This window comes from Cucurbita pepo, chromosome 13 (genome assembly GCF_057944985.1).
Source record: "Cucurbita pepo subsp. pepo isolate OVF chromosome 13, ASM5794498v1, whole genome shotgun sequence".
NCBI lineage: Eukaryota > Viridiplantae > Streptophyta > Magnoliopsida > Cucurbitales > Cucurbitaceae > Cucurbita > Cucurbita pepo.
The window spans coordinates 11,767,671-11,788,962 of record NC_141810.1 but is presented as its reverse complement, the minus strand read 5'-3'; the positions used below and the strand labels follow the sequence as shown (position 1 = coordinate 11,788,962).

General features: G+C 35.4%; 3 protein-coding genes across 3 annotated transcripts; 2 read left to right on the top strand and 1 right to left on the bottom strand.

The window, feature by feature from the left end:
• Positions 1-188: 188 nt before the first annotated feature.
• Positions 189-4,062, top strand: LOC111809184 (transmembrane 9 superfamily member 2). Its single transcript, XM_023695566.2, has 7 exons — positions 189-405; positions 1,024-1,064; positions 1,628-2,213; positions 2,289-2,426; positions 2,516-2,672; positions 2,778-3,262; positions 3,436-4,062. Exons 1-7 carry the CDS (start codon positions 263-265, stop codon positions 3,653-3,655), a joined length of 1,770 nt encoding a protein of 589 aa, XP_023551334.1. The 5' UTR covers positions 189-262; the 3' UTR covers positions 3,656-4,062.
• A 3,592-nt stretch (positions 4,063-7,654) lies between these two features.
• Positions 7,655-11,823, top strand: LOC111808035 (serine/threonine-protein kinase BRI1-like 2). The gene has a single exon (XM_023693808.2). The coding sequence runs from the start codon at positions 8,325-8,327 to the stop codon at positions 11,730-11,732; it is 3,408 nt and encodes a 1,135-aa protein (XP_023549576.2). The 5' UTR covers positions 7,655-8,324; the 3' UTR covers positions 11,733-11,823.
• Positions 11,824-15,177: 3,354 nt separating this feature from the next.
• LOC111809168 (zinc finger protein SHOOT GRAVITROPISM 5) lies at positions 15,178-17,112 on the bottom strand. Its single transcript, XM_023695546.2, has 3 exons — positions 16,724-17,112; positions 16,165-16,570; positions 15,178-16,073 (listed from the first exon to the last, which is right to left on the bottom strand). Exons 1-3 carry the CDS (start codon positions 16,890-16,892, stop codon positions 15,533-15,535), a joined length of 1,116 nt encoding a protein of 371 aa, XP_023551314.2. The 5' UTR covers positions 16,893-17,112; the 3' UTR covers positions 15,178-15,532.
• Positions 17,113-21,292: the final 4,180 nt, after the last annotated feature.

The following is a 21,292-nucleotide window of genomic DNA, read 5'->3' as shown; positions in this document are numbered from 1 at the left end:
TTGGAGCGCAATGGATGGCAAAGAAAAAAAAAGGAAAGAAAATAATATGGAAGATCCAATTGGGAACGTGAGCGACAAAAGTGACCTTAAAGGAGTGCCACGTGGGCGTTATACGTTGCAGTGGTCCCCACCACATAGAATCTCTTCAAACCGAAACTCAAACAAGACGGTGAAATCAAACCCCTTCCTATCTATTTATCCCAATTTGTTTATTCTCTTGCGCCTTCTCTTCCCCCTCTCCCATTTCCCTCCGTATCGGAGCATGAAGATTTCTCTGCTCTTCACCCTTTTCTGGATCGCCATCTCTCCCACCCTGGTGGCCTCTGATGCCTCCGATCACCGCTACAGCGAAGGCGACCCTGTTCCTCTTTACGCCAACAAGGTTGGCCCATTTCACAATCCCAGGTATTATTTATTCCGTCACGCTCTTCTTCCATTTTCGATCTCTAATTCAATCTGACCCTATCTAATTTCTCTAATCTATCTTCTATTCTTGTTGTGGATTTTGGTTGTTTCTCTCCATTTCGTTTCTTGTTTCACTATCCCATGCATTCGTTCACGTGCTTTGATTTGATTTTGATTGCACTAGGGCCTGTCCTGTCTCTCTATTTCGATTTCTTTTTGTTGAATTCAAATGATTTTCTTTAATGTCACACCTGAAATTGTTGAGGTTATACGAATTTGGATTTGGGAAATTGAAATACGCCCAATTGCGGTCGAGGATTCAGTTTCGGTGTTGTGAGTCTTACGAGTCTCCACACTGATTAGATTAGATTAGATTGTTTATTATGGTTGTTTTATTCTGATTAGATTATTTGTGTTTGAGACGTTTATTTTATTCTGATTAGATTATTTGTGTTTGAGATGTTTATTTTATTCTGATTAGATTATTTGTGTTTGAGATGTTTATTTTATTCTGATTAGATTATTTGTGTTTGAGATGTTTATTTTATTCTGATTAGATTATTTGTGTTTGAGATGTTCATTTTGCTGATCTTCTTTTGGTTTTCTGTGTCATTCCAGTGAAACCTACCGGTACTTTGATCTGCCCTTCTGCTCACCAGGTTTTCTCCTTTCCTTGCGTGATATTACATGCTCGAATCTTGATCCAATGCTAACGTGTGGTTATCTTGTAATTTACTACAACCTGTTTGTGTGGGGAAGCCTTTGTTTTAGATACTATATATATATATATATATATATATATATATATATGTTCTCTAAGTCGCTATAATGCGGTGGTGCCCAAAAACTGTGTGTTTTCCACCATCTACCGAATGTTGGAACAGTTGGATGATTTTCCAGTTGCTTTTTCTTAATGTTTTTTTTTTTTTGTACCCTCTCTATCATATCATTTTCCAGGAAAATAACAAAGAAAACTTGCTTCGTAGATATCTTTTTAAGCATTTGGTTTGCCCATTTCCAAAGATCTATTAGATAATTTGATTAAAAAAACCTTTAGTCATTGCAAGTGAATAGCTTATTCTATCTGTCTCACCCCAAGTGGTATATGTATACCTACATATATTGGGCCGATGGACTCGAGAAGTAATCGCTACATGCTTGAATGCAGTACTTGTAAATAATTGTTCAGTTTCTGTTCATAAATGGCATGTAACAATGGCAGGTGATGTAAAAGAGAAAAAGGAAGCTCTTGGTGAGGTGTTGAATGGAGATCGTCTTGTTAGCGCTCCCTACAAGCTTGATTATAAAAGAGAGAAAGATATAGAAGTTGCTTGTAAAAGCAAGTTAACAAAGGACCAAGTTGCTCAATTTCGAGCTGCAGTGAAGAAAGATTATTACTTTCAGATGTATTATGATGACTTGCCCATCTGGGGTTTCATTGGAAAGGTTGATAGGGAAGGCAGGGATGATCCAAGTGAATATAAATATTTCCTATTCAAGCACATCCAATTTGATATTTCCTACAATAGAGACCGTGTGATCGAAATTAGCGCTCGAATGGATCCTCATTCTGTAGTCGATCTGACCGAGGACAAGGACGTTGATGTAGAGTTCATGTATACTGTGAAGTGGAGGGAAACAGATACTCCCTTCGAGAAGAGGATGGATAAGTACTCGCAATCCTCTTCGTTACCGCATCACTTGGAAATTCACTGGTTTTCGATTATTAATTCATGTGTAACAGTTCTTCTTTTGACCGGTTTTCTTGCCACTATTCTGATGCGTGTCTTGAAGAACGACTTTATGAAGTAAGATTTACAAGTTCATCTATTGAGTAAATATTTTTAACCTTCTGGAATTTGCTAAATTTTCTGTAACTTCAGGTATGCACAAGACGAGGAGGCAGCTGATGATCAAGAAGAAACTGGTTGGAAATACATCCACGGTGACATCTTTCGATTCCCAAAACACAAATCGTTATTTGCTGCAGCCCTTGGCTCTGGCACTCAGTTGTTTACCCTGTAAGAAGCTTATCCTCTCATTTGTGTAAAATTCATGTTACACTTACAAGCTGAGGCTCATATCTTCTCCTATTATTTTCATTTTTCAGCACAGTTTTTATCTTTATGTTGGCACTAGTTGGAGTGTTTTATCCATACAACCGAGGAGCATTGTTCACGGCCCTGGTGGTCATATACGCTCTCACATCGGGGATTGCAGGATATACATCAGCCTCATTCTATTGCCAACTTGAAGGATCAAACTGGGTATGTGGAGATGATTCTATTTTCACAAAATATAAATTACTTACCAGCATAAAACCAAAATTGGTTAGAATGATCTGATGTTTTGTTTTCCCTTCTGTTTGAAAGGTGAGGAATCTGTTGCTTACGGGCTGCCTCTTCTGTGGGCCTCTGTTCTTCACATTCTGCTTTCTTAACACTGTGGCTATTGTTTACAAAGCAACCGCTGCACTTCCCTTTGGCACAATTGTGGTGATAGTCCTCATATGGACATTGGTAACATCACCATTGCTTGTTTTGGGTGGTATAGCAGGAAAAAATAGCAGGATCGAATTTCAGGCTCCATGTCGCACCACGAAGTATCCTCGAGAGATTCCACAGCTACCTTGGTATAGGAGCACTGTTCCTCAGATGGCAATGGCAGGGTTTCTCCCCTTCAGTGCTATATACATTGAGCTTTACTACATATTTGCTAGTGTATGGGGTCACAAGATATACACAATTTACAGTATTCTGTTTATTGTCTTCATCATCCTTCTGATAGTTACTGCTTTCATTACTGTGGCTTTGACCTACTTTCAACTGACCGCTGAAGATCATGAATGGTGGTGGAGGTACACAAATTTTCTTTCATCTCTTCCAATGTTATTTCTAGCACTCATTCATTGATACACACCTTTTCCTCTCATTTACACATACATTTCTTCCGTTTCCTATCATATACATGAAGATCTTAATGATTCACCTACTCCTTTGCCAATTGTATGTATTGTTGATGTGGTCTCAGATCTTTCCTTTGCGGTGGCTCAACTGGTCTGTTCATCTATGGTTACTGCCTGTACTACTATTATGCACGCTCAGATATGTCAGGTTTCATGCAAACTTCGTTCTTTTTCGGGTACATGGCTTGCATCTGCTATGGATTCTTTCTGATGCTCGGAACGGTAGGCTTCCGTGCAGCCCTGTTTTTTGTTCGTCACATCTACCGGTCGATCAAATGCGAGTAGCATCAGACAGATTTGGTCTCCTTTTCTTTCATTTTTTTGCTGGGGAGGGAGGAAGAGAACAAGTTGGTTCACTTTCATCCCTGTGTTTCGTAGTTAAAGTCTCTCCTCTTATGTTGGGTAGGAGTTAGGTACAGGTTACTGAATGTTACCTCCATTCCATTCCATTCTATTCTGGGTTCTTTTTCAGATTCCAAAATTTTGACAGATTTTGGTTGCTACTGAATGCTAATCAATCTTTGTTCTGTTATTTTTTCCATTTTCTGGACGAAAAGATATCAGCTCTGCTGATATTGATATTATTTATTCATGTAGAGAAGAAGCACCATATGTGCTGATTATACAAACCTATTTGTTATTCTTTATTGTAATAAAACAAGTGCCACAGCCCCACAGGCCCCATTGTTGCACCCGATTCTATGCTTAAATTCTTTCTTAATTTCACAAATTTCTAATAAATTCTTCATATTTTAATTTATGTATATATTAGAAAATTTAATGAACTTATCCATAAGTATAAATTTTAAAATATATCATTCATCCCGAACTAAAATTTAAAAATTTATTAGATACTTTTTTAGATACCAACTTTTAAATTTTAAATAATATAAAAATGTACGTAGAAATGAATAAAAGATTTAAAATAGCATTGTGATTATGAATATTAGTGAACAATATTTAATTTGAGAAAATTGTTTAGATATTATTTATTTTAATTAATGTTTGGTTAAGAAAGAAAAATAAATGGTTTGGGGATAAGTGTAATTTAAAATTGGAGTGGGGTATGGGTGGTGGAGAAAGTCATGATGAAAAAGCATGCAATTTTCTTTTCACCTTTTTAATTATTTAAATCCAATATAAAAGGATTTACATTAATTTAAATAATATTGTTTAGTAGAAACTTAGGTTATTAATTTGTCGCCTTCAAAGGATTCTTTACCAACTATTTCCTTAATTTCATATCTTATTCTAAAATCTTCTTTCAATATTATTACCAATATACCCCAATAATTAGATTCAACCCAAACCTATTTTAAAATTATATTATTCTTCAAAGAATTATTTTTATTTTCCAAGATTGAAATTTATTTCAAATAATTTTTTTTTTCTGGTATAAAATTATTTCAAAAAAAAAAAAAATTCTTTATTAAAACATTAAATATCTGACTAGAATTTGAGCTTTGAGCTTTAAACATTCAAACATTCAAGTATAAGAAAATTCGGAACTCCTAAAACACAAAAAACCAAGATTCGGAAAGCACACATCGCCTAAGTACGAGCCATTTAAACTTTCTTCAAGTAATATTTGGAGAGATCATTAGAACATACTAACATGCTAGCATATCTTACTTTAGATGGTTAGAATATGCATAATCATGACTCGATATGAGTAATTTGGATGAAAATGATATATATGTTATTATAAGAATTACGAAACGACCCTTCGATGAGAGTGTGAAATACATGTCTATTTTAATACTTTTTGTTGTATTAGAAATGAGGATGAATGTTATCTCCCCGTTGAGCTTAAAAGTTTAGATAATTGATAAGGATATCTCTAATAAGCATGCATAAATTTACTACCTAAGTCAATATATTTTTAGTAGATTGGGACGAAAGTTGAAATGATGTAATTATTAACCGAACCACTAACTTTTATAGTCAAATTTATAGACGCACTCCAAAGAATCACTTTCATCATTTGGAAAGTCCCCCTTCCTTTATTTCATTTATTATTATTATTATTTTTTTAATTTTAGATAATAAAAAAAAGAAAAAAAAAAAAAAAAAAAAAAACAAAATGGGGGGTGTTTGGATATAGGGATCATCACCAATCATTTATTTGGATTGTGTGGAAAAATCACATCAGAATTGGGCCTTAGCGTGCCACTCACGACAACCATTTTTCTCGCATTAAAAGACTCAATTTTGCAACTACATCACCACCGTCTGATCTATCATATTCGTTAACCTCTCCCACGTGTTCCCAATCTAACGGCCTGATGGTTTCTTTGGAAAAAACCTTGGAGTCCCCAAAACAATTACAAGACATATCTTATCCAAATCCATTATTTTCCCTTTTTACGTAAAAGTTATATTTTATTTTATTTTATTTTATATTTTGGTTATGAAGAAAAAAATAAAAATAAAAATAAAAATGATGATTAAAAGGAGCACCATCTTCATCTTCATCTTCATCTTGAGCTTAGACACTGAAGATGTTATGTCAAATAATTACCCATTTCTACCACTCTCTGTGTTGGATGGTCAAAGCCCCAATCACCATTATCATCACCTCTTCATCTTTGCTCATTCATGTCTATGATGATATTAGATGGATTCATATGAAGCCTTTTTTAAACTCCTTCAACCTTTTAACTTATTTTATTTTACATCCAATACGTATTTTTCTAATATTTTAATTTCTCGTTATTTGGAGGATATGCTCTCACATATAGTAGGTTTGTATTTTTCTAAAAACTTGTTGCTACTAAGTCACTCTCGAACTAATGAGAGGGTGAACCCCATTGTTCAATTTTTTAGATCAGTCCCTACACAGTGTTTTAAGCTTCCTATTTAGTGAAATTTCCAAAATAATAGACATCTTAAATCAATTTTCATTTATACAAATCAAAGGAAGTTTCTCAAACAAAACTTCATAACTCACTCATGAGTGGCATATGATTGTCCAATGAATATTAATCTTCTCAATATCATATCGGTAAAGAGAGATTAAATATTTTGTGGAACATTCTTATATAAACTCATTGTCTAGAATATCCTCATCACAAGCCTCCACATGAATAATTTGGATCAAATAATTTGTAATAATTATAGACCGAGTCATATCAATGAAATATTAATCTTCTTAATATCATTTTTGTAAAGAGAGATTAACTATTTCATGGTTCAGTCTTGTATAAATTCATTGTATAAGATATTTTCATCACATGCATCAACATGAACTATTTGAATCAAATCATTTGTAATAATTATAAAGTGAGTCACATCAATAGTGTTACTTAACACATCCAACCTTATCTATTTGTTATAAACCTTTTATGTTATTACTTCAACATGATCTTCTCTCGTATATCCTCACAATAACACTATAACCTTAAACTTTTTATACAAAAGATAATATTGTATTGCAAATAAAATGATCTAAATCATGGTTAAGTATTAAAAAATAAATCATTAATTATGAGTTTTAGGGCGTAAATCTCAACAAATTTATATTTCATGATTTGAAGCTTTTCCACTAGATCCCAACTAAATATTTTAAACATGGATCTCCTTGATCAACTTGATCAACATCTCTGTAGGCTATTCACGCTTATTCCCTCCCCGCCTTTTAGATAAATATTTCATTGAATTATAGAAAAAAAATGATAACATGCCTGTACTAACAACTTAGTCTTGTTTTTCTTAGCCAGATCGTTAGAAAAATTCTAAAAATTTTTACTTTACAGATATATTACAATTTTTTAAAGAATAAAAGTATTTTTTAAATAAAAGGGGCTTAATTTCTTTTTTTTTTTTTTCGAGTTTGAAGTGGATTGTTGTTGAAGGGAAAAGAATGAAAAAAATAGAAGGAAGGCAAGTGAGCAATTGAAAGCATGATTAACACCCCATACCATTGCCACTGCCTGCATTCATGTTGTTCCTTTGTGGGGCCTTTCATTTGTTTATTCTATCATCCTTTTCTCATTTCTTTTCTTTTCTTTTCTTTTTACACTAATTGAACTGTGTATCATTGATTCCCCCAAAATTTCAGCATTTGGGCCCACTCTGCACCACCACCACCACCTTCTTTAAACCCCTTTCTTTCTCTCAACAGATTAAAAAAAACAGAAGTAAGTAGAGGCTTAGGGACATAGGCCTTTGTGGGCTCAATGCGAGTATCATATCACTCCAAGGACTTCCCTACAGATGCACCAAACTTTAAACTCCGATACCCTAATATACAAACTAGTTTGGTAGCAGTCCAAGCCTGCTTTAGCTCTTTACGTATCGCCGTCAGATTCACGATTCTAAGACACGTCTGTTAGGGAGAGATTTCCACACTCTTATACATGTTTAATACATGTTTAAGTTTGACTTGGCATGATAGGATAGAGATCCTATTCCCTTTCTTTAACATTTTTCAGACATTCCCTTCTCACGCCTCACTGACACAAGCTGACCTCTTGGATCATCCACTCGTCTCTGTGTCTCTTTTATGGCATAAACTGAGTCTTTTGAGCTTTATAGAAGGCGCCGATCCTAAGATTTAAGAATCAAGATAGACCCTTTGTCTGTGGGGTCCTGTTTCTTTTGACCAAAACCATATAGATACGGTTTCATTTGTACTACAGAAGCCGTATAACAACAACAATTCACTCACCAACTTCCTTGCTTCCTTCCTTCCTTCTCAGTTCTTCTCTTCTTTTTCATATTCCATTTCCACTTTTCCCTCTTCATTTTGCAAAAAAACTCACACATAAATCACTAAAGCGAACAGCTTCCTTCTTTTTTCTAAAGCTTCCCCTTTCCTTCTCATCATGCTCTCCACAAACCTTCACTACTTTCCTTAACTTTCCCCTCTTCTTCTTTCCTCCTTTCTGCAACACTGTTTCTCATCTCTGTTTTGTGTTTTCCACTGAAGAAAACAACCATTTTACTTCATTCAATGGAAAGAACTGTCTTTCACCTTTCACTTCTTCCTCTTGCTTTGCCACTGATCTTTATCTTCTTTGATTTGGCTTCATCAGCAGAGCAACAGGTCGTGACTTCAATAAAAACTGATGCTGCAGCTCTTCTTAAGTTCAGGGCTTTGATTGACAAGGACCCAAATGGCGTATTGACCAATTGGAAGCTTGAAAACGATCCATGTTCTTGGTATGGAGTTTCATGCCAATCTGGACGAGCGGTTGCTCTTGATCTGAGCGGCTGTAATCTTGCAGGGAATGTTTATTTTGATCCTCTGTCTTCTATGGATATGTTGTTGTCTTTGAACTTGTCTACAAATTCTTTCACTATAAACTCAACCACTTTGCTTCAACTTCCTTATAATTTGCAGCAACTTGAGCTCTCTCTTGCCAAAGTTGTAGGTCGTGTGCCTGATAGTCTTTTCTCAAGCTGTCCAAATCTTGTGTTTGTGGATCTTTCATTCAACAACTTGACTGCCTCTCTGCCTGAAAATCTTCTGCTCAATGCTAATAAGCTTCAAGATCTTGATCTCTCTTACAACAATCTAACAGGGTCCATCTCAGGATTGAGAATTCATGAGAATTCTTGCAATTCTTTGTTGCGAGTTGAACTTTCAGCTAATCAAATCGTTGGTTCGATTCCGAGTTCGATTTCGAACTGCACGAATCTGCAAACACTTGGTTTGTCATACAATTCTCTCAGTGGGGAAATCCCAGGATCTATAGGGAAACTCAGTAGTTTACAAAGGGTGGATCTATCTCATAACCAGCTCACTGGTTGGCTCCCTTTTGATTGGAGAAATGCCTGCAATTCACTTCAAGAACTAAAGCTTTGTTACAACAACATTTCTGGTGTAATTCCTGCTTCCTTCTCTGCTTGTTCTTCCCTTCAGATTCTGGATCTTTCAAACAACAACATATCTGGTCCTTTACCAGATGCCATCTTCAAGAATCTTGTCTCTTTACAGAGCTTGTTATTGAGTAATAACATAATCTCTGGATCATTGCCTTCATCCATATCTCACTGCAAGAAACTTCAGCTTGTGGACTTAAGTTCCAATAGAATTTCTGGTTTAATCCCACCAGATATATGCCCAGGAGCTGAATCACTCCAGGAACTGAAAATGCCAGACAATCTCATCATAGGAGGAATCCCACCAGAACTCTCGTTGTGTTCACAGTTAAAGACAATTGATTTTAGTCTAAACTATCTGAATGGCTCCATACCTGCAGAACTTGGAAGGCTTCAGAATCTTGAACAGTTGATAGCATGGTTCAATAGCTTAGAAGGGAAAATCCCACCAGAATTAGGGAAGTGTAGAAGCTTGAAGGATCTTATACTGAATAATAATCGTTTAAGTGGCGAAATCCCCACTGAATTGTTCAGTTGTAGCAATCTTGAATGGGTTTCACTCACTAGTAATGAACTCAATGGTGAAGTCCCAAAAGAGTTTGGTCTTTTGTCAAGGCTGGCTGTGCTGCAACTCGGGAACAATAGCTTAAGTGGTCAGATACCAGGAGAGTTGGCAAACTGCAGCACTTTAGTTTGGATGGATTTAAACAGCAATAAGCTTACAGGGGAAATCCCTCCTAGACTTGGAAGGCAGCTTGGAGCCAAGTCATTGAATGGGATTCTTTCTGGAAACACTTTAGTATTCGTCCGAAATGTTGGGAATTCGTGTAAAGGAGTTGGGGGTTTGTTGGAGTTTGCTGGAATTAGACCTGAAAGACTACAGCAGGAACCAACACTAAAGACCTGTGATTTCACTAGACTGTACTCTGGTCCGGTTCTAAGTCTGTTTACAAAGTACCAAACTTTGGAGTACTTGGATCTTTCTTACAATGAGCTTCGTGGGAGAATACCAGAAGAGTTTGGAGATATGGTTGCCTTGCAGGTTCTTGAATTATCACACAACCAACTTTCTGGAGAGATTCCGACCTCGTTCGGCCGCTTAAAGAACTTGGGTGTGTTTGATGCATCACATAACAGACTGCAGGGTCATATTCCAGATTCATTCTCAAACTTATCATTCTTAGTTCAAATTGATCTATCTTACAATGAACTAACGGGGAGAATTCCATCAAGGGGGCAGCTCAGTACACTGCCTGCAAGTCAGTATGCAAACAATCCAGGACTTTGTGGAGTTCCCTTGCCTGAATGCCAGAGTGAGGACCAGCCACTGACAAGTCCTAATGTTGAGCCTGGAAAAGGAAGAACAAAGGCAGAAGTAGGGTCATGGGTTAACAGTATTGTTTTAGGTGTTCTTATTTCCATTGCCAGTGTCTGCATTTTGATTGTATGGGCTATTGCCATGAGGACAAGACGAAAAGAAGCAGAGGAAGTGAAGATGCTCAATAGTTTACAAGCAATACATGCTCCTACTACATGGAAAATTGACAAAGAGAAAGAGCCATTGAGTATCAATGTGGCAACTTTCCAAAGACAACTAAGGAAACTCAAATTCTCCCAACTGATTGAAGCTACTAATGGCTTCTCAGCCGAAAGTCTCATCGGGAGTGGCGGGTTCGGTGAAGTGTTTAAGGCAACGCTAAAGGATGGATCGAGTGTTGCAATCAAGAAACTGATACGTCTTAGTTGCCAGGGAGACCGTGAATTCATGGCGGAAATGGAAACTTTAGGAAAGATCAAACATGGAAACTTAGTACCTCTTTTGGGTTACTGTAAAATAGGGGAGGAGAGGCTTCTAGTGTATGAGTTCATGGAGTTTGGTAGCCTAGAAGAGATGCTTCACGGAAGAGTAAAGATGCAGGACAGAAGAATTCTAACATGGGATGAAAGGAAAAAGATTGCTAGAGGTGCTGCGAAAGGACTTTGTTTCCTACATCACAACTGCATTCCACACATAATACATAGAGACATGAAGTCAAGCAATGTACTCCTGGACCATGATTTAGAAGCAAGAGTTTCAGATTTTGGAATGGCTAGGCTGATAAGTGCTCTTGACACTCATCTGAGTGTAAGCACACTTGCAGGCACTCCTGGTTATGTCCCTCCTGAGTACTACCAGAGCTTCAGGTGCACGGCAAAAGGCGATGTCTATTCATTCGGTGTCGTCCTGTTAGAACTCTTGACAGGGAAACGACCAACGGATAAGGAGGATTTCGGGGACACCAACTTAGTGGGATGGGTGAAAATGAAAGTAAATGATGGAAAACAAATGGAAGTGATTGATCCAGAATTGCTGTCGGTAACCAAAGCAAGCGATGAATCAGAAGCAGAAGAGGTTAAAGAAATGGTTAGATATTTGGAGATAACTCTTCGGTGTGTAGAAGAGTTTCCTTCCAAAAGGCCTAACATGTTGCAGGTGGTGGCCATGCTGCGAGAATTGATGCCTGGATCAACCAATGGAAGCAGCAACAGTGCTTGAATCAGGTTTTTTGTTTACTAAATCTGAGCTTTGTAACATTTGTTCTTCAGCTGTGAAGAGTTACTTGTATTCAATTCTTCTTTTGTTACAACCATTATCTCCATTACTGATCGAAACAAAAACAAAAAAGCAAGTTATAATACAGTTTCAAATAAAAGATGGGACAAAAACCTTCAGAAATTGAGCTAGGCATTTCATCAAACAGAAGGTGATCAATAACATTGTAGCAGCCTTAGTAAGAAGTTTAAACCAAACCAAACCAAACCAAAAACCCAAATATGGGAAGATCATATTAAACAGAAAATTCAGCAATCTTCAAAGGAAAAACAGTTGGATTGAGAGAAGCCATTAGTAGCTTTTAATAAGTTTCTACACACTCATTCACTCTTGGGTTTGTGTTATGATTATAATCCAAAAACAGAAAATAGAAATCTAGAGAAAAACAGAACAAACTCAGCCATGTGAATGGTGGGCTCTTAGAGACCGTACACGGTCAACATAAAGCCTCTCTTTATAGATTGGAGATTGGGCTCTCAAAATCCACAATGAACTCCCATCTGCATTTTGAAAGGATAGATATTGAAATGTTTGTAAGAAATTGGGAGGGAATCTTTAAAATTGTAAGTTCATCCCACAGACTATCCTCAAATACAAACACCAATTCTTCCGATATGCTTTATCTTCACACTGCAATCCAGACCAATCAAATTCAAATTACAGGGATTGGATTAGATTTCAAATTAAATTGGGTTAATTTTTCTGAACCCAAATTGACTTGGTTCGATTTCAAATTCATAGCACAGAGATCTCGAGTTGACCCGAATCAAAGAAAAAACTTATAAAGAAAAGAAAAAGTGGTTGGATGGGGAGTGGGATAGGAATCTTTGGGTGTGTATGGCGAGGCCACTAAGGACACTCAAGGAGCCCTCCAAGGACAGTGCGTGCGTTACCACTGTGCCATTCAAAAGCCTTTTTTACCTCTTTCATTGCCTGCAACCTACCAAGCTACAATTTTTTTTTTTTTTTAATTACTCCAATCATACAAAATAAATAAATAATGTTATATTTTCATTTTAATAAATGAATGTGTATGGTTATCTCATTTATTAACATTATAATTTTTTTTTTTTTTTTTGAAATTGGGTTTAACTTAATAATATTTATGACCGTTAAATTGTTGCGATATGTTTTTTTTTTAATTATAATATAATACTCCATTTACTTTTCAAAGTACAAATATTATAATATTGATTTTTTGTACTAAAATTAAATAAATAAATTATTCATATTTATGTTTAACTATTAATTTTTTTTAGTGTAGTGTATTTTATTTGACAATAAACCAAAAAGAAAGGGAAATTATAATTCTTCTTTTTTTTTTTTGCTCAAATAAATTTTAGTATTTAAATTTTTATTATGGCATTTCTTAATATATTATTATTATAGTCTCACCAACCTCAAAATTAATATGCATTTCTTTGTACAAACATCATCCCTTATTTTTAACACGCGTCTACGTGGCATTTTCATTTTTAATTTGAAATATAAAAAAAAATCATAATGATTAAGAATATGTTTGCTGATTTCAAATCTAAGGAAAATAAATTTTAACCATTTTAGAATTATTTTCAAACATATTATTAATGAATAGGACATTCGTGTGTGCAGACAACTATATTCATATATATTACAATATAAGGTAACTTCTCGAGGTTCGTAGTTATTAATTTATTTATGTATTTAAAAAATAATAAAAGTTTTAAAGTAGTACTATGTGTCATGGTCATACTTGTTCAATGTGTATTACTTATGGTCGCATGCTCGATGCATGCTAAGCCCCTTATGTTGTATCACTTTATTGCTTTCCTTTACCGTTTTCATGATAATATAGTTTCTTATTGTATTTTTCTAAGTGTGATTTTTCGTTAGAATTATGTCTATGCTTGGTAAACTTGAAATGTCTCTGACTAGTCGTCAATGTTTCTTAATCGGAGTTATATGTTATCTAAGTCATTGTATTGTCTTATTTGCTTAGTAGCATGTAACATTGTTTTCTTCAATTCTCTCCCTCTTGCTTTCGAACTCTCTTTCTAAAATCTCTCTCTGCCTCAGTTTCTAAAATCTCTTCTTAACTCCAGAGATTTGGGTAATTTGAAGTTAGCTGATTTACTCTCTGTAGCATAATTACTTACAAGCATCTCGTAAGAATAAGATTGTGACATTGTGGAAGGAGGAAGGGATAAGAAAATTCTAGAGGACTATGATGTAAAGGGTAAGTTTAATTTTACTTCGGGGTTGAAAATGTAAAAAAAAAAAAAAAAAAAAAAAAAAAAAAAAAAAAAAAAAAAAGTAAAAAGAAGACATATGGTCCCAAAAAAGTAAATTCAAAAGAGAGACTGAAAAACCCAAACCCTTTTCTTCTCTCTCCTTTTTTTTTCTTCTTCTTCTTCTTCTTTGCTTTGTTGTTTCCTTATATTCCTTTACTTTTGGTTGCAGTTAAAATCACGAAGAAGCTTAAAAAAAACAATAATTACAAACCTACTTTATTTTAATTACGAACCATTACACTTTCAGAAGCGAAAAATAAGCAATGTGACTACGTCTTTAAGGGAATGTTGAGGTCATTAGATACAAAATCTGGATTTCGAATCCTAAGTGTCACAGTCATAGTTGCACAAGGCGTCTTGTTTGTGGCCACATGTCAAATGCCTCACCATGCTTGTCCAGGACGTGTTGCCCGTGACCGCATGCCTATTCCAAACCCCTTTTACATGTTTTCATATTAGATAGACTTTTACTCTATCATGTTATGTCAATACGAAGGTGTATAATCGTTCACCAAAATAATGTTTACATCCACTAGGGCTAAAATGACCCAAAATATACTACAGGGGAATGTTATTAGTTGTCAAATCTTCAAATCTGGGTTATATGTTGTCAAAGTCGGTGTTGTCGTCTACTCGCTTTTAGCTTATAACATTATTTTCTTTAAATTATTTTCAACCTATTTCCTCGTTCACGAATATTCCTCTCAAACATGACTCGAAGCTCGAGCATACACCAACATTGTCAGCGAAGTTTGAATTTCACTAGGTTAGAACAAGTGTCGCACAATCGTTGTCCCGCTATTGCAGAAATGTGATTGTGACACTAAATATCGAACTTGCACGTCAAATACCCGCTCAAGGACTTAAAGAATAGCGTATACGAGTATTATTGTCTTTAATACGAATGTTACCAAAAGGGAAAAGATGTATGTTTGTTTTGTTAGATTAATTTGAAGAGTGAGTAAGCCATGAGGAAAAGCAACTGTGGCACTGAAAAACATGGTGGGTTTTTTAATACCCATTTACGTTTTACAAAGGAACACAAATGCTATGAAAACGACCCAACACATTTCTCTGTCTTTTTTTTTTATTATTATTATAATTCTTTCTCTACAAAATTAAAATAACCTTTTCCTTTAATACATTACCAATGGTCCCAAAAACAAGCATACTATATATCAATACACATATTCAAACCCCTCATTCATTTCCTCCATTTATGATATATGGGTCCATCATTCCTTTACCAATTTTGTTTTAACATCCCGTTTCAATCTAACAAAAACGACCCTTTCTTAGTAATCATCAGATATAAGTTCTCATGGCTTTCATTTCTCGAGACACTGCAATAATCATCGCATATATAATAATAAACCAAACCCACCCTCCAATGTAATTGTTCAACTTAGTTCATATTTTACGAGACGAGATGATTATGAAAATTGATGACTCTGAATCTCTTTTTAATGAATTTCATTCTCCGTCACCTTCTGTCGTAGCAGACGACATGTAGCTGATGGCGAGCGAGGTCTCTTCGGCTGCTGCGACAGAGCTCATGTGAAAATGTAACCGACAAGTTTCACAAGTGATTTCCATAATGGTGGAGCTCATTTTCCGGGTGGCTTCTTCCTTCAAGATCCTTGCTTTTTCCAATTCCGCTTGAGCTTGCTGCCTTATCATTTTGGCATTGGTAAACTCAACCTCGGCGATTTCGATTTGTCGCTTCGCGTCTCGTCTTGCTTCGTCTGCGTATGCTTTCTCCTCGATTGCGAGCTCGAGCTGACGCTTGTCATTCGGCTCCTTGTTGGACCCAATTGAGAGATTCAAAAAGGCGGAGCTTGGAGAAGAGAGATGGAGGTTGAGATCATGGTCTTTGTTTGATGATAAAATTGGAAACCCTCGTAGTGGATTAGCGGTTTGTAGTAATGGGAGTGATAATGGCATGAGCTGCCACTGATCGGACCTCATCTGGCGGATATTGCAAGCGTCTTGGTGTTCTATAAAGCTCTCCACTCTAAAGTGAATTAGGGTTGAGATTGAAAGTGAAAAAAGAGTTGAAATTTGAATGATTAATGCATTAAAAAAGTGGAAAATTTAGAGAGGACCTGGAAAAGACACGGCCACAATCACAGGAATGGCCACGGGTGCCGCAGGTTTTGAGGTGAGCTTTGAAATCGGAATGAACAGCATAAGCTTTAGAGCATTTGTCACAAACCCAGTGCTTTTGGTTGCTGTGTTTTCTGCGGAAGTGTTTTTTGATGCCAACGAGGTCACCAAGGGCATGGCAAGGGTCGTGGTGGAGACATGTCGGCTCGGGGCAAACAAAGACCTTTTTTTTGATGGCATCCACCGTGTGTGGCTTCTTGAGTAGCTTCCAAGGTACTTTGTGGCGGCGGCGGTGCATTTGGAGATTCTGATCCCTTTGGAAGCCTTGGTTGCATATCTCACAAACGTAGCGATCGGATTCGAGAAGGGTTTTGGGGGATAAGGAAACGACTTCAGCATCCGGATCTAATAAGAAAATGAATGAAACGAGTTGAGCATCCGGATCTAATAAGAAAATGAATTCAAGATGCGATTTTTATTTGGTGGGGTTTGGTTAAAATAGAAGATTGAAATTGGGTTTGGATTTGATTTTGAATTTGAATTTGTTTAGTGTTTTACCTGGAGTGCCGGCGGGTCTTCTTTTTCTTTTGGTGGTGAGGCCATGGTCGGAATTGGGAGGAGGAGGAGGAGGAAGAGGAGGGGCAGCAGAAGAATAAGGTGTGGATGCTGCTGAGGCTGCTGCTGCTGCTGCTGCAGAAGAAGAAGAAGAAGAAGAAGGTTTCAACATGGGGGGAGGTGTTGATGATGATGATGATGAAGAAGAAGAATGAATTGAAATATGTGAAGGTGTGTGTGTGTGTGTGTAAAAGGCTTTTGTGTTTTGTGTATGATAAAGGGTGAGATGAAGAGGGGAAAAAAGATGATAACAGGAGATAATTGGGAGGATGGGGCTGCCTCATCACCCAGTGACATGTCTCGGGCCCCTTTTCTTTTTTTCTCTTTCTTTTATTTTTTTTTTCATAACAAAAATACATAAAGCCTCTTTCTTTCTACTTTTTGTAATATATATATATATATAGTTTGGTTTGTATGGGTTTACACAAATTGGGTCGGTTTAAATTGAGAAAATCTTTTAGATTAATTTGAAATTTTGAACTGGTTGGATGAGTGACTCGAGCAACTCGAGTTCCAACCTAACCTTATATTTGGTTGGGTTGAATTGGGTTGAATTGTTGAGTTTATTTTAATTATTTTTTTAAAATCATACTTTTATATATATATATAGTACATGTTATATTAATAATTAAAATCTCATACCACTTGGATATCGTATATTAATAAGTCATAAGACATAATGTCAATTTATGAATCAACTCGAATTTTTCAATTTTCTAAAAGTTCAACCAAACTCAAATCGATAATATATATATATATATATATATATATATATATATATATATATATATATATATATATATATATATATTTATTGTATTTTAGTTTGAAGACATCATATGAACTTATTTTGGGTTGTTAAGGATATTTAATAATAAATTATAGTTTATCATCTATATATCATATTTGATATTTTATTACAAGACAAATATCTCCATTTATTGTTATTTTCACTCATTATGTTTTTCACGTCCATGTAATTTATTTAATTATAAATAAAATAACTTTCACACCATTTAGGTGTGTGGATTAATCAAACATTATTACGGGTTGATGTTTAAATTTTTTAAAAATAATTTTAAATTCTTATCAAATGCATAATTGTGGTATGGAGATGAATTAGGTGACCAAATAATATTAAGGGTTAAAAATAGTTTTTTCTTTTCTTTTTAATGTATAGAAATAATTTTAGAAGTTTGAAAAGTTTACAAATCTAAATAAAATAAAGGAATAATTAGAATATTCTTAATTTAGCTATTTTAACTTTTATACTTTTCTTTTTTATAACTTTTATCTTTTTAAAAGTTTCTTTTCTTTAGTACTTACCACTTTTCTAAATATTTTATTTTGTTAACCTTTTGTATCGAGATAGGATCCGAATTCAAGTGTCTTTTACAATATTTAACAAGAAAAAAGATCGCTACTTTTATTTCAAGAACAATAGCGCAACATTGTTAGAGACTCGATAAATGAAAAAAAAATGCCTAACTAAAGTCATGATTATAATTATTTATTATAGTATCAACGAAAGATTACAACTCATTTTCATAACAATAATGCGCTCGTAGCAACTCCGAGAGAATTCAAGAACTAGTTTCAACTCAAAGTGGATGATGGCTAAAGGATGTCATCAAGTAAGATCGCTACTTTTGCTAATTGCATTAAACCATCGATCTTTCTGACACATTTTGCTTCGAGCATCATCTCGAACAAACACCCGCTCTTAATCAAATTAAAAATACAAAACAAATAAGAGTTTGACTTAGAATATATACACATAAAAAAAAAAAACTAAACTTTAATTTTGTTGAGCTGGAAAGAAGTGGAAAATAATTTAAAGAAAAAAAAGGGTTAGGACATAATCATGGTTCCCAAGTGTGTTGGATTCCAAATCTAATAAACAACTTTAATTATAACAAAAACACACTTACACTTTTCACTTTTGTCTTAATCAAAACTTCATTAATTAAACCCCAAATTAATTGTTTAATTGAACCTACCCTACCCCTAACTTTACAATATATCTCTTATATTCTAATTTTATTTTCCTCTATTATTTTCCTCCTTCCTTTTAAAAACTAAAAAAGGAAAAAGTTCTTTTTCCCTCTATTATAAGCGTCCATGTTGTTCAAAAAACAAACAATTCTTTTTAATGGCTTTACAACAAAGGGGGAATATAATAATTTTTTGACCCAATTAGTTTGTAAACGACGCACATCCATTGCTAGCAGATATTGTCCTTTCTTGGCTTTCACTCAAGGCTTTAAAATGCGTCTGCTAGGAGAAAATTTCTACGCCCTTATAAACGGTGGTTTGTTATCCTCCCAATCAACGTTGAACATCACATAATTATAGGTGAAGATGGAGATTTGAACATCTAACCTTTTGGTAGAGTTGTGATCTTAACTAGTTGAGTTAATAGTTGAGACAGACCAAAAAATATATATATATATATATATATTTAATTTGGAGCTAAAAACGCAAGGCGAAATCCCACATTGATTGAAAAGAGGAACGAGTGTCAAGAAGGACGTTAGTTGGGAAGAGGAATAAAACATTCTTGGCAAAGGTGTGAAACCCTATCATTAGACGTTGAGGGGAAACCCAAGAGGGAAAGTCCAAGGAGGACAATATATGCTAGCGTTTGACTGTTACAAATGGTATGAGAGTCATACACCGGGCAGTGTTGCAACGAGGACTTTGGGCCGTGAAGGAGGTGGACACTGGGTGGTGTGCTAGAGAGGACTTTGGGCGTCGAAGGGAGTGGATTGTGAGATCCCACATCGATTGGAGAGGAACGAGGGTAAGCGACGACATTGGAGTGTATTGTAAGATCCCACGTCAGTTGAAGAGGAGAACAAGAATATGAAAAACTCTACCTAGTAGATACAGTTTAAAGATGAGGATATTTGATAACGGTGTATTTGAAGTGTTAAACCCAATCTTATTGGGGCATTAATTATAATGGGATAAGCAAATGAAAGAAAGTGCAGCAGAAATTAGGTGAAATGACATAAATGAATGAAAAAGAAAGAAAAAAGAGGGAGTTTTGATTGGAAAAAGAAAGGTAAGGGAGAGTTTTGTCTGAACGCCGTTGTTGGTATCCGAAGAAATGCATCTTTGGCGGTGTCCTTCAACAACACAGTCGCACTGAAAATCAATCATATTAAACCCTCTCATTTAATGATCGCACACAAACAAGAACAACCAAAGAAAACAACACTTTTCAAAACCAAACATTTACCTCTCTCTCTCTCTCTCTCTCTCTCATTTGTTGTTTGTCTGTTTGTTTGTTTGTTTCAGATTGCTTGTTTTCTGTAGCTGTGAGGAATTTTCATCCTTGTTTTCCTTGAAATTTTGGGTCTCTGTCTGCTGTACTGTCTCAAAAAATGAATTATGAGACACAAAGAAAGAGAGGCTGACATAACATTTTTTTTTTTTTTTTTTTTTTTTGTTGGGTAAGCTCAGCTCTGATAACCCAACGTGCCCTCCTGCCCCCTCCTAATTAAAATCCTGTCAAAAATCTTTGCTTTAACCCACCTAGATTTGTAAATGGTATATAACGATTAGGGTTTAGGGTTTGGGGTTTAATGACTTACCGGTCTACTAAACCAAGTTTATTTATAAAGTGATCTTATTACTTCCTTTTTGCTTCAAATAGTGAAAACTATCTACTATCAACATCTTACTTATTGCTTTTAAGAGTATAGACTATCCACCTAGAACAATATAGGTTCTTTTAACATATTTTTGTCTTCATTCACATGCTTTGTGGGAAAGTTCGTGAAAGGTCACCCAATATAGAATTGTTCTAATCAAAACACGTTTAGTTTTGAACTTTTCTATGATTGAGTCCGTGAGATCTTAAATTGGTTGGAGAGGTACATTCTTAAAAGGGTGTGAAAACTTTTGTATGAAAGTCACATATTGCTCGTTTAGGGAATGATCATGGATTTATAATCAAGAATTATTATCTCCATTGGAATGAGACCTTTTGGGGAAGCGGAAAGCAAAGCTACGAGAGCTTATGCTCAAAGTAGACAATATCATACCATTGTGGAGAGTCGTGTTCATCTAACAAAAACATCTCCGTAATAGACGCGTTTTAAAGTATGCCAATGAGAACTCTGGACTCCCTAGGAGGTAGATTGTGAGATCCTACATCGGTGCTTGCCAACGAGGACTCTGGACTCCCAAGGGGGTGGATGGATTGTGAGATCCCTTGAAAGTCCAAAAAGGACAATATGTGTTAGCAGTATGGATAGTAACTTTTAATTGTTTTAACCCTTCCCTAGTCATTTTATCCTCATGATCGTTCTCATTTGGATATGGTATCGGTTCATTCGTGGACCACTCATTTACTCAAATGTCACAACTTGCATATGTCAACTTAAGCATGACTCAATAGCTTATACACATTATCAACTACGATATTAAAAATTCAAATCTAAAGACGTATATATAACCGAGCAAATTTTAGGGTGGTAGAGGTACAATCTCTTTCCAAGTTAA